Here is a 24,049-nt window from a genome sequence, read left to right as displayed (position 1 = left end):
GCCATTGTTTGAATGGAGGTGCAGGAAGCAGGCTGCCCAACATACAGCTGCATCCCAATACCTCGTGTTATATGGAAGGATGTAACTGCTACTGGATGATGCTAACAGAAGAGCTGTAGTCCTCCCTACTGCATCAGTGATTTGTTCTGAAGCTCTTTGAGCATTAAAAGAAGTGAGACCAATTCTTGTAAGACTATTCCTAAATATCTTCACAATAAGAGAATTAGTAAGTTTCCTTCTTGTACAGGAAAAGGAGTTGTCATTTTCCTTTTGTGGAGTGTATTATTTTTCCAACTGCCCAAAGTAAACTCTTATTAAAAACAAAGGGTGTTATGGAGAAACACAGTTATGAAATGAAATACTTTAATGGAGGAGAAAATAGCCCAAAATTTCTTTTTGACGACGAACAGATTTTCAGATTTTTCGCTCTATAACAATTGTCAGCACACATAAGTCAATATTGTTGACTGATCTGATTAAAAACACCTGCTTGCAAGTAGTTCTTTCTTTGGGAAATAGTTTTGCTGATTTAGGAAAGATGGTTTGAAAGAACAGATCGGAAGCACAGACTTGTAAATTGTATGGAAAATAAATGTCTTTTCTCTGTACTTGTGAACATGTGATTTGAAGCTTCCTTGCGTCTCATCTCACAAATGCGTGCAATCAGACAAGGAGCGACGTTTCTTATCCAGCATTTAATGCTTGTTATGTTTCCTTTTTCCAAGAGAAACCAAATGCTAAAGTAGACCCTGACGTGCCATAGGAGAGGAAATGAGTTTCAGATATCATGTTTTACATTTATTTATTTGTAATTTTCAAGGTATGCTGGCATCTGCTGAAGGACTGGACAGTCTGACCCTCCCCTGAAATTGAGAGGTCTTGGGCTGTACTTGCGGCTCCCAGGATTGCTTTGTGTTTCATCCAGTTTGTTAAATGCAGAGTGCATAGAAATTTCCTGGCGTAGGACCAAAGGCCAAAACTCTTTGTCCCAGAGGATGCATCGTCAGGCTGCAAAGCTGTATTCTTTGAGTCTCCATGAATCTCTCATTCCTTTCTACTGTCAGCAGGGTAGGATGGTGAGTCCCCTAGTGCCTGTCTGGGCCCTGGCACTTTCTCTTGAGATGGAATTTGAAGCCTCGCAGGCTGAGGGAGACTGATAGCCCAGACCTTTCCATTCTCTGGATGTACGCACTGCAAGCATGAATTTATTATAACAAGATGGGCAATAGCAGCAATCCTGTTTCCTTTTCCTGATAGATTCAAAGGTAAAAGAGCCATTAAAGATTTTTCAAGAGGCTTCAAATTGTTGATGTTTGTGCCTGCATGCTTGGAGCACACCTTCTCCTTAAGGCTATGGAGACAGCTTTGGCAGAGGACCATAGTTCCTGCCCCCGTTCCAGGATGACGGGGGTCTAGCTGCAAAGCAGGAGGGTTTGGGTGTCTGTTTGCAGGACCCAACCCTTGCACGCTTAGAGACCTTCAGAGTTTAAGAGGGGTGAGCTCAGGTTGTCTGCAGGCTTACTTGCCAGTTAAACAAAGATGAAAGGGGTTGAGCCCGCACACTTAGATCTGGGCAGCTAGATTCACCCTAGGTTTATAAGATCTAGCTCTAACTGTTTCGTTAGCCTTGATCTGAGTTCACTGATGAAGGCAGTGGAGGTTTTCATTGGGCACTGGATTGCAGGCCCTTATGTCAATGCAAATCCCCCAAAAGGCTTCTATTAAAGGAAAAGGAAGCATCCAGATGTATGCTGTTTCGAATCAAAGCACAGTGCACTCCACAGCATATTTTTAAAGCAGTCGTTTTTTATAGTTTACCTTCCATGTAATTCGGTTTTTTCCTGTGGTCGCTGTTTGGATAGAGTACGTGGCTATAAATATGCATATTTATTATTGATCTAAATGCAATATGTAAGAAAAATGTAATATAAAATCATTTTGACGTAACTATCGAGTGATTCTTTCAGCCTTTTGTCTGATCAGCTGGCACATAGGCTAGTAGAGGTTATTATTTTGTATGACATGCAGAACTATAATTTACTCTAATGATGGTATATTTTCATACTCTTGGTAAAAGGGATATATGTATACATATGCGCACATAAAGCAGAAAGAAGGAAAACCCATTTTTATGTAAAAGTGCACGTGATATGTATGTATGGATCAATCTGAATATATGTAGAAAACGTGTGTGAATAGATGTAGAAAATACTTCAAATTGCTGAATAAAATATTCCCAGATTCTTAGGTTCCTTTCACATAATTTTTAGTTCTTAAAATAATCCTGTGAAAGTGCTGCTTTTATCTTTTCTGTGAAACGATGAACTTTTATGTTGGAAAGTGTTGAAAGTACTCAGATAGTAAAGCTTAGACTTTTGTTTTGTTTGGCAGTACACTTCTGTTTAGAATTCTTTTAATCTATCCATCCCCGGCTTTTATATTCATGTGATAGTTGAAGGTTCTGTGAAGGATATTTCTTTGTATATGAACTTATTAAACCAATAATGCTCAAAAGTGTGAGGTTTACTTCCCTTTTTCCTTTTTTAACATCGTAAGATAGGCTCTTGTTTGAGTTGTTAAATTTCTATTTGCCTTTCTCGAGTTTTTTTGAGGGGGGAGGGCGGAGAAAATAAGAAACAATTTATATGGTAGATCTAAAGTTTCATTAAAATTGCTTATGCCCTGTCCCAGGCATTTTAAGTGGGCCATCTGTCTAAACATCTCTCCATTTTTTTCTGATCATTTCCTCGACTTATTCATGAGCCATGGGAGGGCTCCTTTGTAGTCTCCATGTAGCTGGTTCAGTCTACCCCCACTGAATACATCTATGTGCTTGCATAACATATCTTTTCACAGTGCTGGAAATTCTCTGAACTTGGTTCAGATGAATGGCCCACTTTCTGAAGGTCTTTTTTTCTCCCCCTGCAAAGATTTGTATGCAGAAACTGACCTTGGTGGCTACAGAATCCAGCACATTATTCTTGATCATTTTACAGGCCACCTGCTGTGAAAGTTATGATGAAGGATTTCTTAATGATTCTTTGACCATTAACATTGTTTTAAGTCAATATTTCACTTTTATTTAACTGCTGAATAGGTAATTGCACAATTGAAAAACAGCTTTACGGAGTGTCATATAATGTGGTTTTCAAATGCTTATAATCTTTCAAAACGGGAGAATTTGTTATGATAGTTTGGGGTTTCTCTGTGTTTACGTAAAGTATTATGCAGCAGAAATATCAGAAGTAGAGAGAATTTGTAAGTTTTTTTCCCCCCAGTGTTAAACTCACATTTTGAATTGGAAATAAAATAAATAAATAAATAAATCTATACTCAATTTCCTGACCCTTTAGGAGCTGGTGACATTTATCATAGCTCATTACATCATCAACAGTAATCAGAAGAGGGGTGTTTATTTGCCGCAAACTGCAGAAAATTGTAGTTTTATTGAGTTCCTTCTACCTGATTGGTTGATGACAATCAAAATGGACAGGCCAGGATGGAGTTATTACTTGCTTTTGTGAATGTCTGTTTTCTTTCGTTATTTGTTTTTGACTAGACTAGATAATGGTTTAACTAGTGTCTGTTTTCCACATGCACGGTAAGTGTGTGTCCATCTAAAATTTTTAGTGGTTGTCTGCTTTCCTCTCTGACAACTTGCAAAGAAAGCAGGAGCTATAATTGCTGCATTATTATAAAATATCTCCCTCTCTCTGCCACGGCAGTTGGGGGTAAAAGGGACATAATACACTCTGCAGTGTATGAAATAAATTATGGGACCATTACATCGTCTGTAGTTGAACAAACAGCAACAGAAGTTGAAAATAAATAAGCAGACAAACACTGCTGTTTTTCTTCTCGCGCTGTTTACATGTTTTTATAACTTCAGTGCTTTAGAGTAATGCTTTTATGACTTAAAGCCCGGCCATCACCATACTTTTCATCTGTGCCCCTATTGCTCGTGGCACTTCCCTTTAGAAGGCAATATGGAGTGGAGAGGTTCAGAAGTGCCCATTTCTGCACGGAGGGAGTTCGTAACACCCGCCTCCTGTCGCTGCGGTCACTGTGCTGCCTTTGCTCTCTCCTCCTTGTGCGTGATACTGCTGGCAAGGGACGACAGCGCACAGCTCTCTGTGGCCCTGCTTCCCCTTCACCTGGCGCTCATCTTGCTGCCAGACTTGCATTGCTTCCTGCAGATGGTGATACATGTACATGTATATTTTTGTATGTAAAGAAAGTAAATTTTTTTGATATGTCATCTGCCAAAACTGGGAGAAGAAAGGGGAGGGCATGCTGAAACCTATGAAAGACATTGTGTGGTTTCTGAATCTAGGGTTGGAGGGCCCTTGAGTTTTTTGTGTCTTTTATCGTGGCATTATTTTTTCTTTCAGTATTTTTTTTTCTGTAAATGGAATATGCCAGATTTCAGCCCACTGTGTAGAATTTTAAAAATTCCACATTTTTGAAAATAGCCAGAAGTTTGTGGAGTTTTCCATGAACTAGTGCAAAATATATTCAGAAGTCCAGATGTTTTCCCTTTGGAGGACTTAGAAGAGTTCTCAGCTAAGGAAGCAACCTTGGCCAAGAACAAAGAGATTATTTCCCATGCACCAGGACTTCTCAGACATTAAAAAAAACAAAACAAACCCACAAAACAGCAACAGAAAACCCCACCAAAAGGTCCCTTAGCCTTGTAGAAACTTCTGCATTTCTAAAGTAGTTCACAGACTTGAGCAACTTCCTTTCCATAGTCAAGAAACTTGCACTTTGATCCTTACTTTTGGACCTTGTGATCCTTACTAATATGAAAAAAAAAAAAACCCCAAACCTCTGAATCCCATCAAAACGGGGTCTTCTACAAGATAATTTATTTGAAAAGAATTTGATTTAATGAAGAAAAAGTAGGATACTCCTGAGCTAATATAAGTATCTGACTTAGCCAGTGTAACTGTAGGTTACAGTTACAACGCCACAGGCTTTTGGTTAGCAGAGCTGAAAAATGTCCCTGTGCAAATGGATCTCGCAATTCTAGCAGGGAAGTACAACTTGCTGTGTCCCTGGTATTAGATGCAGCTCTCGACCTTGCCCTCCTGACCACCAGTGTTGCGGAGAGAGGAATTATATGCCCGTGTGGCTGTTTGAAACCCAGGCGAAGCAGTGATCATAGTCATGCCTTTCAAGAGGCATGCATCCTGTTTGGAGATACACTTGACAAAGCTCAGCAAGACAGGACCGAACAAAAATAATCCCTGCTGGAGAACGAGACTGTCTTTCCTTTGATGGCCAGCAGCCAGATTCATGAGGTCACTTCCAGTCAAATGCAATATGAAGCAGGGCCGTGCCAGCGAGGTTATAAGGAATCTCATGCCACCAGTGAAGCGGATCTACTCAGCTGTGTTTGGGATGAGGTCTTACCTCTTATAGAAGAAATATGAAGTTGCTATAAACCACTAAATCCTGTTGGTTATTGCAGTGGAGTACCATGGAGAATTTGGCCAGGCTCTGCCAAAACCCTGCTACGTTCCTCTTTACTGGTGCTCTGGTACCAGGAAGCGCAATGAAAACATCTTTCAATTTGCTGCCTGCTACCTGTGCAGGAAATTCCTCTTCCTCTTCAATTCCTCTTCCTCTTCTTCAGGAACTCCTGTGTCTGTCACGTTTCCTATCAGCCAGTCTAAATGTTTTGGTGACATACAGGAATTTGAAGACGAGGTGCTGTGAAATGTCATTGCACCCAATGAGCCTTAGATATTTCCTCAGATCTGTTGTTTTGACAATTGTCTCTGTATGTTAAATGCGAAAGGTAACACTTGGCGTGATTAGTATGGGAACCGGTTATTTTCAGTATCTGTTTTCATGGACTTTATGGGTAGTGACAGCTAGAGGTGAGCTAAGATGTTAGGCAAAATCTGGTGCAGGCCTTACTTGGCCTGGATCCCGAAGTAACTAATGATAAGTGTGCATCTCTTTGTCAAGCTTCCATTTTCCTTTTTCAGGCACATTACAAGGCACAATGTTTGGAAACTCCTTGTCTGATTAGGTACATAAGCTTGTACTTGCTTGGATTTTAAGTGTCTAAAAACCCAACCTTTTTAAAATAATTGTTGAAATCCACAGAGAGTCGGTGTCTTATCCTTGGCTTAGGCAGACAATTTCTCCTCCTGTGGCCTCTGGAGGCCTCACAGGTGCTTCTTCCTGTTGATTCCACCTCAGGGCTGCCTTTGGGCAGATGTGGTTCACTGAGCACCTGAATCCTCAGGAAGATGGACATGACACGATAGAGACGTGTTTCCAAGTTTTAAGACTCTGAAGGCTGCAGTGAAATGGTATAGTAAGCTCTATAATGCACAATAGATGAACTTTATAGCAGAAATTATCCTAAAGAAGAGACCTAATGGTGATGAACTCATTATCTCTATAGATTTCTTACAGAGAATCTAAATGTGTGTAGGAGTTGTTGTGGAAGAAAAGCTGTACCAAAATAATGTGTCTTTGTTTTAATGGAGTTTAAACTCCACCTTCACACTTTCTCTTTAGGCTACGTGGTGCTTGCTGATGCTAATATATGGCAGCTGCCATATATTAGCCATAACAGAAAAGTTGTAGCATACCTTTGGACGCCAGTTGTTACAAGCAAGTGGAAGAGACGTGAGAAGTTAGGATGAGGAAACTGAAATAAAATATACATTTAAATAAAATAGCTAAAAATTACTTGTTGCACTCCAGATTTCCGAGAATGGAATCTCAGGTTTCATTCCTTTGCTGTCAGGTGTGCTTCTTTAAGCTAAAGTTGAAAAGATTCAGGTTTCTCCTATTACCTGATAGCTGGTGCAGCCACAGAATGCTACAGGAATAGGTATAATATTGCATGTGGCTGTGATGATATATCATTATTTTTTCAGTTTGCTTGAAGGGATCTGTAGATGAGATACTCTAAAATGTATATTAAGTATAAAATTACTTGTTTGGCTGAATCTTTTGTCTGTAATTGGCCTTTAATTAAGGTTTACTGAGAATGAGATGAAAGAAATAGTGATTATATTTTGCCCTTTAAAAGAATGCTCCAGCTATTACTGTTGCTATTCTCCTGCCAACCCACTTTTCTCATTCTGCTTTTCATCCTGTTTGAGCTAATTCTGCAGCAAGCGCTGGCTGTATTCAAGAGCCTCCTATAACTTTATCAGCATACCCAGTGTGCCAAGGCAAATCTAGAAAGAAAGTAGAGCATTTTCTCCTTATATGCCATTTCACACAAAAATATATTTAGGTGTGGCTTTTTTTTTTCAAGTGTGCTCTCCAACTGTGTCCATAGATTAATGATATTTTATATGCCTCATGACCATCCTATGAAGTAAGTGCTTCTGGTTAAAATGGGAGAAGCATGAAATCTCTGTTAAAAATCCTTCTTCTGTCTGTTTCTTTTTTAGAATTCCTATTGCTAAATCAAAGAGAAGTAGCTGGGAGCTCTCTGTGCGTCTAGGAGATGGAATTTACCCAGTTGCAGTTTCAAAGGATGGCACATCATTTTCTGTAAGTTCTGCTCATTTTCTAAGAAATTCAATGTATTGAGTCAATGTATATTATCCTTGACACCTACTACAATTCTCTATCTGTTCAGTGACTAAACATGGATAGATGTTGGTTTTGTCTTTTGCAGACATTGCTGTGAATTGCAAAACAAGACATTCTATGTTAATTAAATCGTGCTGGTGTACAAAGATTCTTCTCTGCTCATGCCTGTGGAGCACTTTTGTATATGCTTGTTTTGTTAATTAGAAAACTAATTTAATACCCTGTTTAGCATCTTATTTAGAAGTAAGGTCTTATGCTCCATTGTAGATATATGAGGGCAAGAAAATAAGTGCAATGTCAACAAAAATTACGTTAGTTTAAGTTAGTGATTAAAAAAACAAATCAAAGAACCAAGGAAGTTGAATGCATAATCATACTGGAATGGAATTATTCAGCACCTCAGTGGTAAAACTGTATGTGGTCATAGCAAAATGCAAGTGTTTCAAGATCTTTCTAGGTCACTTCAGATGCATGTGTATGAACTATTGTTTTTATAGATATTCTAAGATAATAACATAAGCACTTAATGTTGTCAGCATGAAAGGCAGAAAGACAGACCATGACAGTAGAAGAATGGTAATACTGTGTTCAGTAGTTCATCTGTTCAGCAGAATAAAGCCAAGAAACAAGCTGGTTGGAGTATTGAGAAGGTATATTTATAGAGAGAATGACTTTTTAAGTCTGTTAATGATAATTCCACAACGAAACCGAGATTTTATTTTGAAAATAGACAGCTGACTTGCACGGTATCTGTTGACTCTTAGGCAAAAGTTTTCAAAAGGGTCTAAAGACACTTATTCTTAGAGTCACTGAAAAGCAGGAGTATGAAGAAGCCTAGAAGTTCTCTAGTTTACTTCTGACAGCTATTTACTCTTACAGAATCATAGAATCGTTTAGGTTAGAAAAGACCCTTCAGATCATCTAGTCCAAGTGTAAACCTAACACTGCCAAGTCCACTACTAAACCATATCCCTCAGCACCATGTCTACCTGTCTTCTAAATATCTCCAGGAATGCCGATTCAACCACTTCCCTGGGCAGCCTGTTCCAATGCTTGATAACCCTTTCATTGTAAATTTTTTTCCTAATATCCATCCTAAACCTCCCCTGGTGCAACTTGAGGATGTTTCCTCTTGTCCTGTTGTCTGTTACTTGGGAGAAGAGACCAAGCCGCACCTCCCTACAACCTCCTTTCAGGTAGTTGTAGAGGGTGGTAAGATCTCCCCTCAGCCTCCTCTTCTCCAGGCTAAACAACCCCAACAACCCCTGCTCCCTCAGCTGTTCCTCATAAGACTTGGGCTCGAGCCACTTCACCATCTTCATTGCTTTTCTCTGGATGCACTCCAGCACCTCAATGTCTTTCTTGTAGTGAAGGGCCCCAAACTGAACACAGCGTTTGAAGTGCGGCCTCACCAGCGCCAAGTACAGGGTGACTTCTTGTGTGTCTTTGTTGAAAACACTTCTGCAACATCTACTCCATGATATTTTTTTTTATAGTCATGATGTTCACACCTATGTTGCATTTAGAATCGTGAGATTCCTTTGAAAAAGGACATTTAAGTTAATATTTCATATAATGAAAAGGTTATTGTCTCAGTGGTTCACTTTTGCTTTGCGCTACTGAAATTTCAATGTAAAAGACATTATTTTCAGCTGAAACTGGTCATGTTTTTAGGTGGTTATTTTCACTTATGGGAACTGAGGTAATGAAAATCTAGAATTTCTTTTTCAGTCTTTTTGTTGGCCTAATTGGGGCAAGAAGATGCCTAACCAATATTCTTTCTAATATTACCTTTACCTCCGTCACACTGTATTTTACTTATGCTCATGATGAGTGTGAGAGTACGAGTAAAGACAAGAGATACTTTCTGTTCCATGTGGATCATAGGGACACTGTAAAAAGGATATGGAAAAGATCAGTCATTGTGGTCAGCACCTTTAAAAATTTTCTCTTGCAATTCTGAAAGCAGGTGGTCATTTTAGTTGTAGTGTTTCTTTTAGAAAGAGTTTCAGGAGGTCTTGAACAACTGTTTACTCAGTACCTAACACATGGCATTGCTGGGACGCTCACCCCGCTTGTGGAATGATGCTTCAGGAGCGAAGGCCACGTCTGCATGCAGCTTTTTACTGAATTAAATTTACATAATGGCCCTAACAGGCATCCTGTGAATTTGGATAAAACCCATTGCTCAAACAACAAAGCAAGTCTGCCAGATTTCAGCGCAATTTAGAGTTGGACTGGCACAGGTTTGTGTGACAGAGATGGTTCTTCCCAGGAGTAGTCATTGCCCCGAGCCTTTCCTCTCTTTTTGTTGCAAGGTGGCTATCTAACAGTGGTCAGCCTGCAGCTGCCTGCTGCTGTGAAGACAACACAGGGTGGCTGCTGGTCGCTGTGGGTGTTGCATAGACCCTTTCTGCTGTCAGCTCGGAAATCTAATTCCCATAGCTAGGGAACTAAATTAGGAGTTTAGTTTAGCACAACTAATTACACAGGTATGCATCTGTGTGTAGGCTGTTGCTTATACTTGTCTGGTTAAATTCAATAAAGATATATCTATAAATCAGCCAAGAGGAAAGTTTACAGACAGAGGAGGCCTAAGCATCCTTTTATACTTTTGTCTCTATTGATTGTGAAGGCAACTGAACATACACGCTTATATATGGGTCTGTCCTGGATTCCACTTGCAGCTGAGCAGCTGCATTGTAAGCTGCACGGTGCGTCTCCAGGAGGTACAAACTCTGAGAAAGGATGCTGAACATGTAATGCTATTGCTGCTGATGTATCATTTGAATGTGCAGAAAATCATTCCTACCTATACCAAGGTCTAAACATCTCTCTCAGTTTAGACAGCGCTGTTAAACAGTTCTGGTGTCTTGCAGCAGAGCGAGCATTACAGCTGATGTAAGCCTGGCTTAACAAGGCGTATATGGAGTCTGATTTCTAGTCCTTCAGTTTGTTATTGAAACACTAGCACCTTCAACATAATCAAGTGGTTGGTCTGGCATTAGCAAACTAGGCAAGAATAAGTAGTTAAGCATGACCTTATTTTTGTTGTTTGTTTTTGTAAATTCCTTTATCTCTCAAAAAGTTGCTTGGGCCCCCTTTGCTGCTGCTTTTCCTTGGCAGGGAAGGCCCTGAGGGATAGCAGCTAGAAATCCCATCAGGGTGGGGAGGGGGGCAACAGACCTGTGGAGGTTCCTTGTGTCCCTGCAACATGCTACTGCTGTTACCTCTCACTGCTAGGTGAGGAGAGAGGAGAGCAGCCCTGGGGAGCCGAGCACCCCCCAGCATCACGGTGAAGGGGTACATAAGCAATGGGGAGGAAGTAAGGGTGTCAGGTAGGGCAGGCTGTGTACCCTAAAGGTTGAGCCAGAGGGATTGGTGACAGAAGCTTTTGCATTCTCATTCCACTCTAATCAAGCCTGTGTACGTGGCGAGAGATAATTCCTTATTTACTTGCATCTGGAAAATTCCTTAGCTGGTGAAATAGTAGGTGGATTTTACTGTGACCAGAGGTCTGTCTCATTTAAACCTTAAGGTATAGTGTGTTAAAATACTGAGTATGGGTTTGTAAAAAGCAGGTAACTGTTCTTGCATACCAGGGTTATTTTTCATTGTTTTTGGATAACTAACTTATTTTTCATTCTTATTGGATAAATAGCAGAGGGAATGTTATTCCTTATTAATAATTTTCTTTTTGCTGGGGTTCTTGTGTGATTGTGCTGCAGACAAGAGAATGTAGTAAACACAGCTCAATCTAGAATCTTCTGAATTATTATTCAAAGCTTTAAAATGGAAAAACAATGGTCTTAAAACTTCAAGGAAGAAAAGTCAAAGACTGGGAATGAGAAATTTTGTTTCTGATCAGGAGGTATAACATACCATCAGAAAAAATGGGGACATTCAAAGCCTTCTTTATTGAAACTTTGCTGTCAGAAACACAAGCCTCACTTTTTGAACTTTTGCATTTACTTTTTGCTATTAAATTGGTGTGACACGGGCTCCTGACTTTGTGGGTTGTGTCCCCTTGTGGCTTGTGACAAAGATAGCTGAATCTGTGGTGCAGTTAGATAGCCCAGTGGGAGGGCCACCTTCACATTCCCCTTCAGAAGTTTGCTCCCGCTGCAAACTGTGCATTGCAGCGGCAGCGTTCGCATCCTGATTTACTTTGTTTACCACTGGGACTCTTCCAGCAGAGCCTCCCTTCTTTTTTTTTCCTTAACTCTTCTCCTCTCGCCAGCCGAAACCTCACCACCTCACAGTGTGGAGTGCTTTGCTCTCTGTGCAGGGAGTGTGAGCAGCAGGCTGCTCCGCGGATCCCGCTGTTCACCGGCAGATCATTCGTCAGCATCTCGGTCTATGGGTCATCTGTGGTTTTCTCCCTTTATCATGAGAATCTTAATGAATTGTGCAGTGTTAACTGCTCTTTGCTTGGTTGTTGTTTTTCAGGATTTTGAGTTTTGTAACCGTCGTGGTTTTAAGCATTTTCTTTGTAACAGAGGTCCTTGATGCGAGCTGGCTTTAGGCCGCTTTAGAGGCCTCGCTTCCCCAAACTGAAGGACTTAAAAGATAAGCGGTCAAGTGCGAGCAATACTGTTTGCCTGAAGCAGTGCAAACAAAAATATTGGTTTTCTTGTTTCCAGTAGAGGTTAAAAACTATCAAATTACTGACTTGTAATTTGATATTTTTTTCTTTTAAAATATATGTACCTCTGTTATTCTGAAGCCAGCAACGTATATGCTAATACTTAAGTTTGTATAAAATTAGTGTTCTAGCATTTTCAGTATCAGACAGTTGTTTCTGGTGATACCCTATCAACGTAATGACAAACACTTATGCAATTAAAAGATTCTAATGACCTGACCTGAGAATTAAAATTTAGCAACTTTGAGATCCACTTACTTGTGTACCAAGAACTTGTCAACTAAATTAATGTAGACGTCATTTATTATTTTTCTTTGTTCTTTGTCCTATTTATCAATTGCTAGAAGAATCTTCAGCTAACTGCTTGTCATATATATCCATTTAGTTCTTTGGAGGACAGATGATCAGATTCTGGGCTTTGATTAGTATTCTTCTTATGCTTAAAATTTTTCCTCTCATCAACGGAGTAGAAGATCTTACAATCAAGAGGAGGAATACCCTCCTTTACATCAGACTAATGTAAACCCAGCAATAAACAGCCCAGAAGCATCCCTCCATTGAGCGCTGGAATCTTTTGTTTAGTTCCATTTCAGACAGGAATCTTTTTCATCTTGCCCTTTTCAGTTGCCAGTCTGGCTATGAAGTGTGTTTATTTTATGATTTCATTGCTACAAAGACTTGATCCCATTTTGCTGATGAAGTTTAGAGTTTGTTCGTTCTTTACAAAGCTTGAGCGTTCTGCAGAGTACCAAAGGGCGGGAGACACAAAAGCAAATGGGAACCTACATATATTGAGCAAACCTAGTAGCTGCGTGGTTTCCCTGCACCGTACTAAATTGTGCCTTCAAAGCCAGATGTCAGCCACCAGGGACCTGTGTGATGGTGACTTTGCCTATTCGCAGACTTTCACTCCTGGCTGCTCGCGGCCAGTGTGGAGTCCCTTTGCCAACGGTGTGCTGGATGAGAGCTGCCCTCCCCAGCTGCGTTGTGAGCAGCCCCCTGGCCACTGGTGTCTGTAGGGCTTCAGTGTCACGGACAGCCATGAACCAAACTTCTCCAATGTGGATGGGTTTCACGTAGGTAATACACTTAAAATGTATAATAAAAATAATAGCAAAGAATGTAACTGGCCTATGCAAGGGAGAACATAAATATATTGGACCAGGTATCCAATAATAAAGTTCAGTTTGTTGGATCCACCACTGTATAATTTTTGTTCAACAAAAGAATGGAAGATAAGTAATTAGGTGACTGTAGTGCAATCTTTTCACTGGTATAACCTACCCTCCTTACTTCCTTCAGTATTCTTCAGTTTTATTTTTCTGTTATGAATGTCACTTGGACAACTAAAGAACAGTTTGTATTAGTATCTTTGTGAGCGAGGAGGTGGTAGAAAAAGGGTGGATCATCTTGATTTTTGTCTACATCTCTGCTTTCACAAAAGCAACGAGTGAATCCAAAGACTGAAATGATGAATACCAGCACTGTGTAATTACACTTTAGGAGATAGTCATGTTTCTTTTTGTTTGAAGTTTGTTAGTCTATGTGTAGGTTGAGGATCTAATTTTAGTTCACCAAGGAATTTGTAGCTGTATTTTATGCAATAAACTGCATCCTTGGAAAACTTTTTGACATAATCCATTTTCTGATTCTTTGCTATATTATAGGAATCCTCTGTCTTGAGAATTCTTTATTGCTGATTTGCATCATTTGCCTGCAAGTAATTGTTATTATTCTCCTTTTTCATGTTTGAAACCAGCCCTGTCTGTTAGGGTTCTTCATCTCTGTAGCAGATGCATACCTTCCCAGACTACTTAGCCTCATCTTCTCATCTGTTCAGTTGACAAAGAATTTCCAGATGTTTTCACTTATAAAGTAGCTTCTTATCATTGAAGTTGTGGTGAATGAAAGTTGTTTATTTTTTTTTAAAAAGCATAAGGTGAAATAGTTCAGAAGTTACTTTGAGCAAATGGAAATTTGATCTATTTCCGGAGGGACAGTAAGGTCAAACGCTGAATAAGAGGAGTAGAGAAAGCTTTATTACTTTTTTCAGATTGCTACTGGAATGGGTTACCATTTTCACAAAATACTGGATCACTTCCTAAATTCAAATTTAAGAACAGGTAAGCATAGTACAGATGTGAAATGTCTATGAAAAATTTGTGAAGCTTGTTCAAACCAATAAGAAATTGATTAGTGAACGTTTTTAATTTTTTAGGAAGAAGCAATGTTTTTTCCCTATCTGTTTCTATCTATCTGTGTAGGTGGAAAATTGGCCTGTCTACCTCTTAATATTTTTGCAAAAGAAAACCTATTGTATTGTACATAAATGAGAGCATAAAAGCAGAAATCTAAGGCATTACTGTCATTGTTATTTGAGTATATCCTGTATCATCAGCATAGAGTAGATAATTAGTTATCTCTATGCTTTAATTTAGTGAATTCATGTATATCTAGTTATGATTAAGCTTTGACTTCAAATTAAAATGTAATAAGCATTTAATTAGGAGAACTCGGCTGTATTCATTTGCTGTAAATTTTGTGACTGAGGAGTAAGTTGATTTTAAAATTACTTCCGGAAATATTTTCTTTGTTTTGTAAATCCTCTTCAGGGGGAGGAAAAAATGCTTAAGAAGAAATATCACCCAAAAATCAAGCTAGATGTAGCTGAAGTGTGCAAAGCATCAAGTGTAAAAAGGGATAGTATAATGTAAAATTGGAGCAATGATACAGAAAGTTCCTGTAAGCAAACTTAGTCTACATTTAATTCCTTAAACACAAATGTGAATGGAGTGGGATCATAATCCAGTGCATATTAAGCTCTGTCTTTTCAGTAGTCCTTGTAGAAAAGTAACATTGCCCAGCCCTAGCAATATAAAATTAATAATCTTGTTAAGAGAATCAATAAAATACCAGAATTATTATTACCAGTATTTTACATTTCTGATATGCTTCAGGCACATAATAATATGTAACCAATTGGTCATATAAAAGAAATTGAGGGCTGTTTTAATAGGGATGAAAAGCAAATACCTGTAGGAGTTAAAACAATAAGAGGGGTAGCCAGTAGAGATACAAATTAACATATATCCCCAGGAGAAGTAAATGAAGTTTTTCTGGTTAGTCTAGTTCTAAATATATATTGTTATATATTGGAATGTTACATATGTTATATTGTAATATATATGTAATAAAATATACTGTTAATCCAATGTCCTATATTAGTTTGAATGAAGGGAAAGTGCACATGTAAAGGCATAAGTGGAGGGGGCAGATCAGTTAGATAATCCTTACAGCTGGAAGCAGAAAACTTTTCCTGCCTTTTTCCAAGTGGTTTATATTTTACTTGCAGAGTAGCACACAAATTCTCCACTGCGGTACACATGTAGTTGTGCAAACAAAGCTCTTCATTACTGAGTTCTACAAGTTGTGTATCTATAGAATCTATTGTTCTATGCGTTGTGTATCTACTTTTATAATTCAGGTTCAAATCCAGATCATTATCTATTTGTAAGACTTGTGTGTTTTGTATAATGGCATTTTAATGTGGTATGCATAAGCTAGCCCTGGGGCGAGAGCAAAACCCATGATTTCCCGCCTTGCAAAGCACTACCGTCGTCGCTGGGCTATAGTAGTGCTCCTACTTGTTGACTGACTGTGGCTCTATAGATTCTGTATTCCTTCCTGTGCAGTGGCAGATGTACTGGAAGGGTAGAGGCTGCCCCATCCTAATCCTGATGGGGTGGGGACAGGTTCTGCTGGGAGGCAGCACTGTGTGCTTGAACCCTTCAGTCTGGGGAAAGCATTGATCCTCGTGTTCTGACTCTGTGGGCGAATGCTTTAATTGCTACGTTTCGGTGGCTGCTGACATTGCGTTTTTTAAATGAAAGTGGCCTTGGCCTCAGTATCTTGTTGTGAACTCAGTGTTTCTGGTATGCATTTCCACTTTGCTGCATTGAGTCTCTCAAAGAATTTAGCTGCTGCAACATGTTAGATGAGATAGAGGTAAAAATGCTTACGTAAATATTAAGTATACTCATAAAATATTTGTGTGTACTGGTATTGGGTATGCTTGTATACCTAATACAAGGTATATACAAGCAAATAAATAAATACAAGGTATAATGCAAGCAAAAATAAAAGCAGAGTGTGTCTGGATTGCATGTTTTTTTTAAATACCACACCAGTTTAGCAGTAAGTATCTGTAAGGGATTGGTACAATAGGCGCATGTTTGCTTTGTAAAGAGAGATTGTTGGTGTAGGTTTGTATGTCCCTGATTAGCTTATTCACACAGTACTCCATAAGCATATAGAGAAAATATCGACATGGCTGAGAAATTAAAAATGACAGGAAAAGTAATGAATTAATTGTGTAACTTTTAAATATGCTCTCCCCTCTATGTCAGGGCAGTGTAATATCTTGGTTATAGTAGGTTTTGGAGCTTTGTAGTTCTGCTGCAAAACAGTGACATATGGTCTGGCACTGGTATGTAGCCTACAAGAAATGTTTAAAAAGAAAATGCAAGGAAAGGTCTGAAATGCTACAATGTAAAATATTTTGAGAGTGTGGTCGGTTTGGCTATTTATTTTCCTTGTGTTAGAATCCTTTTAAAGCATTGTTCTTAGAAGGCAGAAAAGGAGCTAAGGTTTTAGAATGATTGATTCTAAATTACCTCATGAAGAGCTTTACAAGTGGCTTCATAGGATGGGGTGGTGAGACACTGGAACAGGTTGCCCACAGAGGTGGTGGAAGCCCCATCCCTGGAAGTTTTTAAGGCCAGGCTGGATGGGGCTCTGAGCAACCTGATCTAGTCGGAGGTGTCCCTGCCCATGGCAGGGGGATGGAACTAGATGATCTTTGAGATCCCTTCCAACCCAAACCGTTCTATGATTCTATGATGATGAATTCCTGTGGTATGAAAATGGACACTATGTTTGGCCATAGGTCACGATCTAATTATTCCAGGAATAATAGCGAACAGTGAACTGAAATATAAATTAAGTATCTGTAACAATACAGATAACATACCATTTTCTTTCTTCAGAAAGTCTTGTTTCTGGCATAACAGCATTTAATGTGTCCTGCCACCCTTCCAGTCCTTCTGTCGTCTTTTGGTGGAGGACTGAAAACTCCTTGGGGCGTGGGTGTTGTCTTCAATTCATGTGTGTGCCATGCACACTTCAGATCCTGCACCACAATATTCATATAATTATTTTCTAAAAACAGTGCTTACACAAGCATCACTTAGATGCTTTCCTTTACCATTGATTTTTGCATCCAACAAAACTGGAAAGAAAAAGCCCAACCAACTCCTCCCTGCCTTCAAAAACCCCTCCAACTTCCCAGCCCCCCTCCCCAAATTTTGTGGAATGTATAGGTTAAAAAATGTTGTGAGCTCCTCCTGCTGGTTCAGCAGTGGCAATAGTTACATTTAAAAGCATGCTAATGTAATGTTAAGAGCCTGGCTTATTACCACAAAAGCCATAGTTAATTCTGCAGGTCCTGGATAGTGTTTCATCTTTAATTCTGTTCTCTGAGCAAATCTCAGCACATTTAATATTCAGTATGACACTCTACTTTGGGATCTCTTGATGCTTTGGCATAGGGGGGAACTATAAGGTCGTTGCTGCTTTGAGTTGCTTTCTTAGCTCTAAATTTCTTTGCTGCTTTTTTCCCCCTTTAATTTAATTTTTAAGTAAACCAGACTATTAACATTACTTTAATGTAGCTTTTATGGCTTATGAAAAATAATGCTGCTGTAGTGGATAGATGTGCGTCAGCTGTGACTAAATGTTTTGATGTAGTCTTCTCAAAAGATAGACTAGAAGAGCCTTCCTTTGAAATATGTGAAGCAGTTTTAGACACAGCTTCTCAGATGGATCTAATTAGTCTTTCATACGGACTGGATGTCCGTTTGTTGCAGCTGAATTCTCATTTCATTCACCCATAACTAGAAACACCTCGCTTCAAACGTGTTTCTTCAAAGAAAGAAGGGTTTAGGGTTCCATGTTTTACTGCTTTTTGATGTTGGTTTCCCTTTAACTGAGAAGACCTTATGTTTATACAACTGTTATTATTAAGAAAACATAGCTTTGTTCATGAGAGTTCATTCGGTATCAATGTTAGCTATTGGTAGAAGTCGGAGATCTGTGGAATAGATCTTGCTATACGAGACTAGTGGGACAGCTGTACGTCTGGCTATTAAGCTTGTTGTAGGGAAGATTTGAACGCAAGCAGGATGTTCTAATAAAACCAGGGAACCTGGGTTGTGGGAGGATGAAAATGAAGACTAGAGGTACAAATGATCAGGCTTATCAGTGGATAGTGTTCCTATTTATTATTTATATACAGTAGTCACCAAAGAGGCATTGTACTCTGTATTGTTCACCATTTAGGATATGTTTACGTGGCACAGTTTAGTACAGTACAGAGGAACCTGTGGTGGCTATACCTAGTATGGGCAGTGCTGCATTAATGCAGCTGTACTGATCCTTGTTGAACTAGTGTGTTTAGAGCTGGCACGTGCCGTGTTGTGACACCTCCACAACAAAGAACATCACGAAAGCTGTAGTGATAAGTGTCTGATTGGTGTAAAATATTCAGTGAATGATACTCAGATGCTGCCGTGGTTGATGCTTAAGGAAAATGAGTGGAAGGAAGGCAAGGTGACAGATGCTCTGCCTGTGTCTATTCCCCACTGGCTGCTTTGCAGTCACGATGTTCTTTGACTAAGGGGAATCAGTTTGCAGAAACAGGCTGATTGTGCTGGCTGTACCTCTCTGCTCCCCAGCAACGCAGCTGAGCTGGTTTTGCCTCTGGCGATTGCCATTCACCTCTTCTTTTCCTTGTCAAAGAAGGGGCAGTCCTGCCCAACTTCCTCAGATGGTGGCACCTAGGACACATTGATGGAGGAGAGTGTCTCTTAGATGCTTGAAGAAACCCAGGATCCCCGCAGCACTGGATGCTCAGGGAGCTCCATAATGTTTTGGGTGGCGTGGTGGGCTGTGAGTAGTCTGGCATTAGTGGAACTGGCTGGTCTGCAGAGTTGTCTCTCACATCCCTGTTACTTGTCCACATCAATATCTACAGCAAACTTGCGTGCCTGCTAGGAAACTTCTTCCTGACCCTAGCTTCCCCCAGTTGTTCCCTCCATTTGCCTCTCACCGTGTCACCCTCCTTTCTTAAATCCTCTGCTTGTCCACAGGTGGCTTCGCATTCCCCGTTTGTCCTGCCAGAAAGCAGGTTTGGGTCTGCTGTGTGGTCACTCACATACAGGTTGGCCAGCCCAGCTGCCGGGTGACAACCAAATTGTCCTTGTCTGTCCAAGAGCTGAATGGGTGCACTCATTTTCTTCTCTGGGCAGGTTCTCATTTCCATAAAACTTAAAGGGATAAGTTGAGCGTGTGGTGGGGATTTAGAGGAGGGACTCACAAATAAACAGTGTGTTTTGTTAACCACTTTTCCTTCCAAGATCAGGCTAAAGGTACTGTAAATGAAAGGGTTAAAAAAGAACAAGGTTATTCTGAAGGCAGGAGGAGGGAAATGATTTTAAATTATTAAAAATGAGTTGCATCACTGTCTGTGGCTCATACAAAGAATAAAAAAAGGAACCTGATTTAAGTAGTCATAACACGCTGCCAATGCTTTATTTCATTTTCCAGAGAAAAATCTACAGATCTGAAGGACATACAATAAATTGAAATCAACTGGAAACCAAAGTAGACCTATAGCACCATAATGCTAGAATTATTTCAGGTAATATTGTATGCACCAGTCTTTATTTCAAAGGTTGTTGTTGCTGTTCCAAAATCACTCAGATTTAAGGAATGCCAGATGTCAGGTGTGCATTTTGCAATAGTGTTAACTATGTGACTGGATGCAGAATCCCTTTGCTGTTCAGTGTGCTGTATAGGCCAGCTCTGGGCGTTTCCTGGAGTTTGTGTAGTGATGAGGACTGTTGTCTATAGGCCTTTTATTTCATTTGTTGTGGAAATGAAATGAGAGGCAGTGTAGGAAGGGAGGGTAAGGAGGAGAAGGGTCAGTCTTGTGGTTAATGGCGCTGTGTGCTGACTTCTATCTCTGCCTCTGCCAAAGTCTTTCAGAGGTGCTACCCAAATCTCTGAAACCGTACTTTCTATAAATGCAGTCAGGGTTGTATGCTCTTCGTTCTCTGGGCCTCAAGCTTCTTGCTAGAATCAGTCATGGAAACACTGAATACTTACAGCTGCTGGGGAAATCACTGCTATCAGAAAGTTATAAAGCGAAGTACTCTGCGGTGTCAGGTTTCATGCGCATCATCTATTTAGTAGCGTCTTTTTAAACTGTAATCTCTTCGTGTCCCATCCCTACTAGATGGTGTGAGATAATGGGAATGTGGTGAAAATAAACTGGTGTTTCTCTAGTGTGAGAGAGTGAAATATTATGTGCTAAGGGAGATATGGAAACGATGATGAACACCACAATACTTCTGTCTTGGACTAAGACTTGAATAGTATGCAGTAAGCCTACCTAAACAATTTGGAGTCTAGTTTAATTAATGAGTATTGTTCAGTAATGTGTCCACAGCATTACTTCTTGCTCCAAATTTTCCTTTCCATCTTTTCTGCACCTCCTTCACTGACACTTCTGATCTTTGTTCCAGTCTGCTTTCTCCAGGCATGGGGCCCTCAGAATCCAGTTTTTGTTGCGTTGTGGCTTGTTTATATGCTGCTTCTTCCTTTGGTGCTTGGCCCTATCAGAAGTAGGCATTGAAACCACAGAGGTTACAGTCTTCATATGTTTATACTTGACCTGGTATTCCACAATTCAAAACCACAATTTCAGAGGAAGTAGTTTTCAGCCCTGGGCTGGCATGTGTTAAATGCAAAGAAGTGTCTTCTAGAAATGTAGCTGTGAAGTGTGGTGATCTGCAGATATTGGTAGGATTTATTTTTTGAAATGCATAGAACTTGGCCAAAGTTAGGCAGTTTTCAGGAAGATGGTAGAGGTGCGCTCCAACAGTTTCATTTGCCAAGCAGATTTTCAAGCCCCTGTTCTACGTCATACAGGAGATGTTGCAGCCTTCCATAGAGAAGTCAATAGAACGTAATGTGGACAAAAATGTATTCTAGTTCTGTGTCAGAAATGGCTGCATATTTCTCTCTGAAAATTCCCTTCTCTGAAATCACTTCTAAATGACAGTTCAGCCCAAATAGTCAGAGTTCATCTGAGTTGTAGGAAACTGAAAATGGAGTGTGATGATGGGAGAAGTCGGACAACTTTGGCACTAAGGCCCTTCCCTTCCCTCTCATGCCATAGCTCCATGTCCCAGACCCATGCCTTTTGGCAGGCCCTTCCTCTGCTCCTCCCGTGCTCCTTCTGTCTTCATTCCAACCTTGTCTTTCTGTTGTAGCTGCCCTCTTATTTCCACCATCTAACCTCTATCAGCTGTTTCCTTTATTGCCGTAATCACTGTGTATTTTCACACAGTGACCCCTTTGTCCCCGTTGGAGCAGCCCAGCTGTTTGACGCTAGCAGACTGGCTTGCGTGCACGGTTTATCCCGTTTTAATTTAGTGTTTTCTCCTAGCTGATAGGAGAGGAGGGAAATGGTTTAATGAAAAGTGTGTTTGGTTAAACTGGCATCTTTATTTTGGTCGTGGTGAGCTTTGCATATTGTTAACTTATAACAAACATACTTTTGAGTAATTTAGGGTCTTTTATCATCTAAACCCTCAATGGAAAGCTACTGGAAAGCTACAGTCAGCAAAATAGAATCATAGAATGGTTTGGGTCAGAAGGGTCCTTTAAAGACCATCTGGTCCAACCCCCCCCGCCATGGGCAGGGACATCTTTCACTAGATCAGGCTGCCCAAAGCCTGGTCCAACCTGACCTTGAACACTTAATAGGCAAGAATGAAGACCAATTTTGTTGTTTAAAGATAACAGCAATAAATGAAGAGAAGGACAGACATAGATAGTGTATCCAGATCTCGGGAAACTGAGAGCCTGGGCCTCCTTTGTTCAACAGTTAAACAGAACAAGAACAAAACCAGCCACAATAGGATGCCCCTGAACAAGTCAGCAGCAACTCTTAAGATAAAACAGAGAGGAACAGACCCTCTCCCTTACACGGCTGATGGATTTTTCCTGCCCTTGGCAAAGGAAAACTTTCTGAAATAGGTGAGTTAATAGGAATAGGAACAGAGGGGAAAGTGACAAGGGATGGTCATTGTCAGTCACAATCAGTCTGTCAGTCTACCCAGCCGAAGTCAGTGGTGAGATCAAATCGTGTTTGCCCATTAGGTTGGATACATCTGCAGTCCAAAGTGAACCAGAGGTGGTTTAAAGTTGCTCAGGCTGACCCTGCAGCATACAAATACTCATTATTTGGTTTCCTGTAATTTATGTCTTAAATCCCAATTGACAATACATGGTTTTGCATTGCAAAAATGTACTTTAAACTGAAGTGCCTAGATGGCCTTAAGAATGAATGCTTTTAGGAGCATTACTGAGTGGGATCTTTTGAATCTGTTGGAACAATTCACATTCCCAACAGAAGCTGTTTCAGTAGCTAAATGTGAGCCCCAGAAAGTTCAACGTTAGTAATGCTTTCCAGAATAGGTGGGAAACTGTTCTGAAAATGGCAGTAGGAAGTATGTTCGAAGTTACACACAACTCTGGTGTTTTTCAGTCATTTGAAACTATTAATCTGCTTTAGTAGATGTGCCTAGCTCTTTCTGTGGATGTGTGCTGGGTTTTTTTTTTATTCTTCAGCTGCAATTTTTTACTGGTCTCCACTAGTTTATCATTTTAGCAAGCTTACTTCTGGTACAGTTAGCTGGAGTGATTAACAGATGAAATTACTTCAGAGTATAAATTCTCATTTGGTCTTCTAGGTTATATTTCATCTCTGTTGCATGCTTTCCTAATTAGCAGCATATATTAGTACTTAGAATTTTGAAGCACTTACTATTAATCTTCTCTAGCTCAGAATTAAAAACAACACGGGCTGACATATTATTTCTTCAAAATCTGATAATGTTGTATTTTCTCTCTCATTTAGGCCTAATTATATTTTTAAAATATTAAATCAAGTATTGTTTTAATCCGCATGACATAGTTTGGTGTAGTTTTCAATTAAACTACTTTTTTTTCATTCAGCCTTTTTTTTCTTCATTAAAACAGCACTAGCCTGCATTGCATTTGAACTGGAACATAGCGCTTCAGCTCTGAACCTCGTATCAGCGGTGCCTGTTATTGGCACCGGTACTGAAGAAAGCTCAGTGCAAATTTTGCAATTTGGTCTTATTCCTAAGAAATGTCTGAAGAGTAAATAAAAAGCACAGGTAACTTTGGAAACGATAAGATTTAGATACAGCTTCATGACCTGGAATAATCTCTGAGTATATCTTACTATGTTAAATCTTTTTCTTGTTAAGTAATGACATTAAAAACCAATCTGTGCAAAGCACGTAGAAGATTAATTAACATTGGGAAGAAAAGAGATGTCTGAGCCTTTCACCTGTAAGGTACCCTTTATCTCCAGCTGAGTTTGCCAGCCTTTATTGCTATTTGTCATCTTCCACAACAGGTATCCTGATTTTTTTTTTTCCACGCTGCCCTTTTTACTTCGAATGACTCCTGTAATGCCAATAGCACGTATTAATCTGTTATCCTCTCCCACTGCTTTAAATATTTGTTTGACTTAAGCAAAAAAAATAGACACATTCATTTAACTGGTGTATTCTTCCTTTTAGAAACAATTAATTTAAGGGAGAATTAAAAAAGATAAAATGTCTATTCTCAAGTTCAAGGACATTGTAAATACAGAGTTAAGGCCTGTCGCTTAGG

At 39.7% G+C, this 24,049-nt stretch overlaps 1 protein-coding gene across 2 annotated transcripts in view; it reads left to right on the top strand.

Annotated features, from left to right (window-relative positions):
* PCCA (propionyl-CoA carboxylase subunit alpha) overlaps positions 1 to 24,049 on the top strand; it is a 294,366-nt gene that overhangs the window by 174,187 nt on the left and 96,130 nt on the right. For both annotated transcript variants that reach the window (XM_074562236.1, XM_074562243.1), the window contains one exon: positions 7,428 to 7,530. In XM_074562236.1, the coding sequence (XP_074418337.1) occupies positions 7,428 to 7,530 (103 nt within the window). The remainder of the gene's footprint in view (positions 1 to 7,427; positions 7,531 to 24,049) is intronic.

Source organism: Larus michahellis, chromosome 1 (genome assembly GCF_964199755.1).
Source record: "Larus michahellis chromosome 1, bLarMic1.1, whole genome shotgun sequence".
Lineage (NCBI taxonomy): Eukaryota > Metazoa > Chordata > Aves > Charadriiformes > Laridae > Larus > Larus michahellis.
The sequence above is the reverse complement of the archived record's forward strand: the minus strand, read 5'-3'. Positions and strand labels throughout refer to the sequence as shown.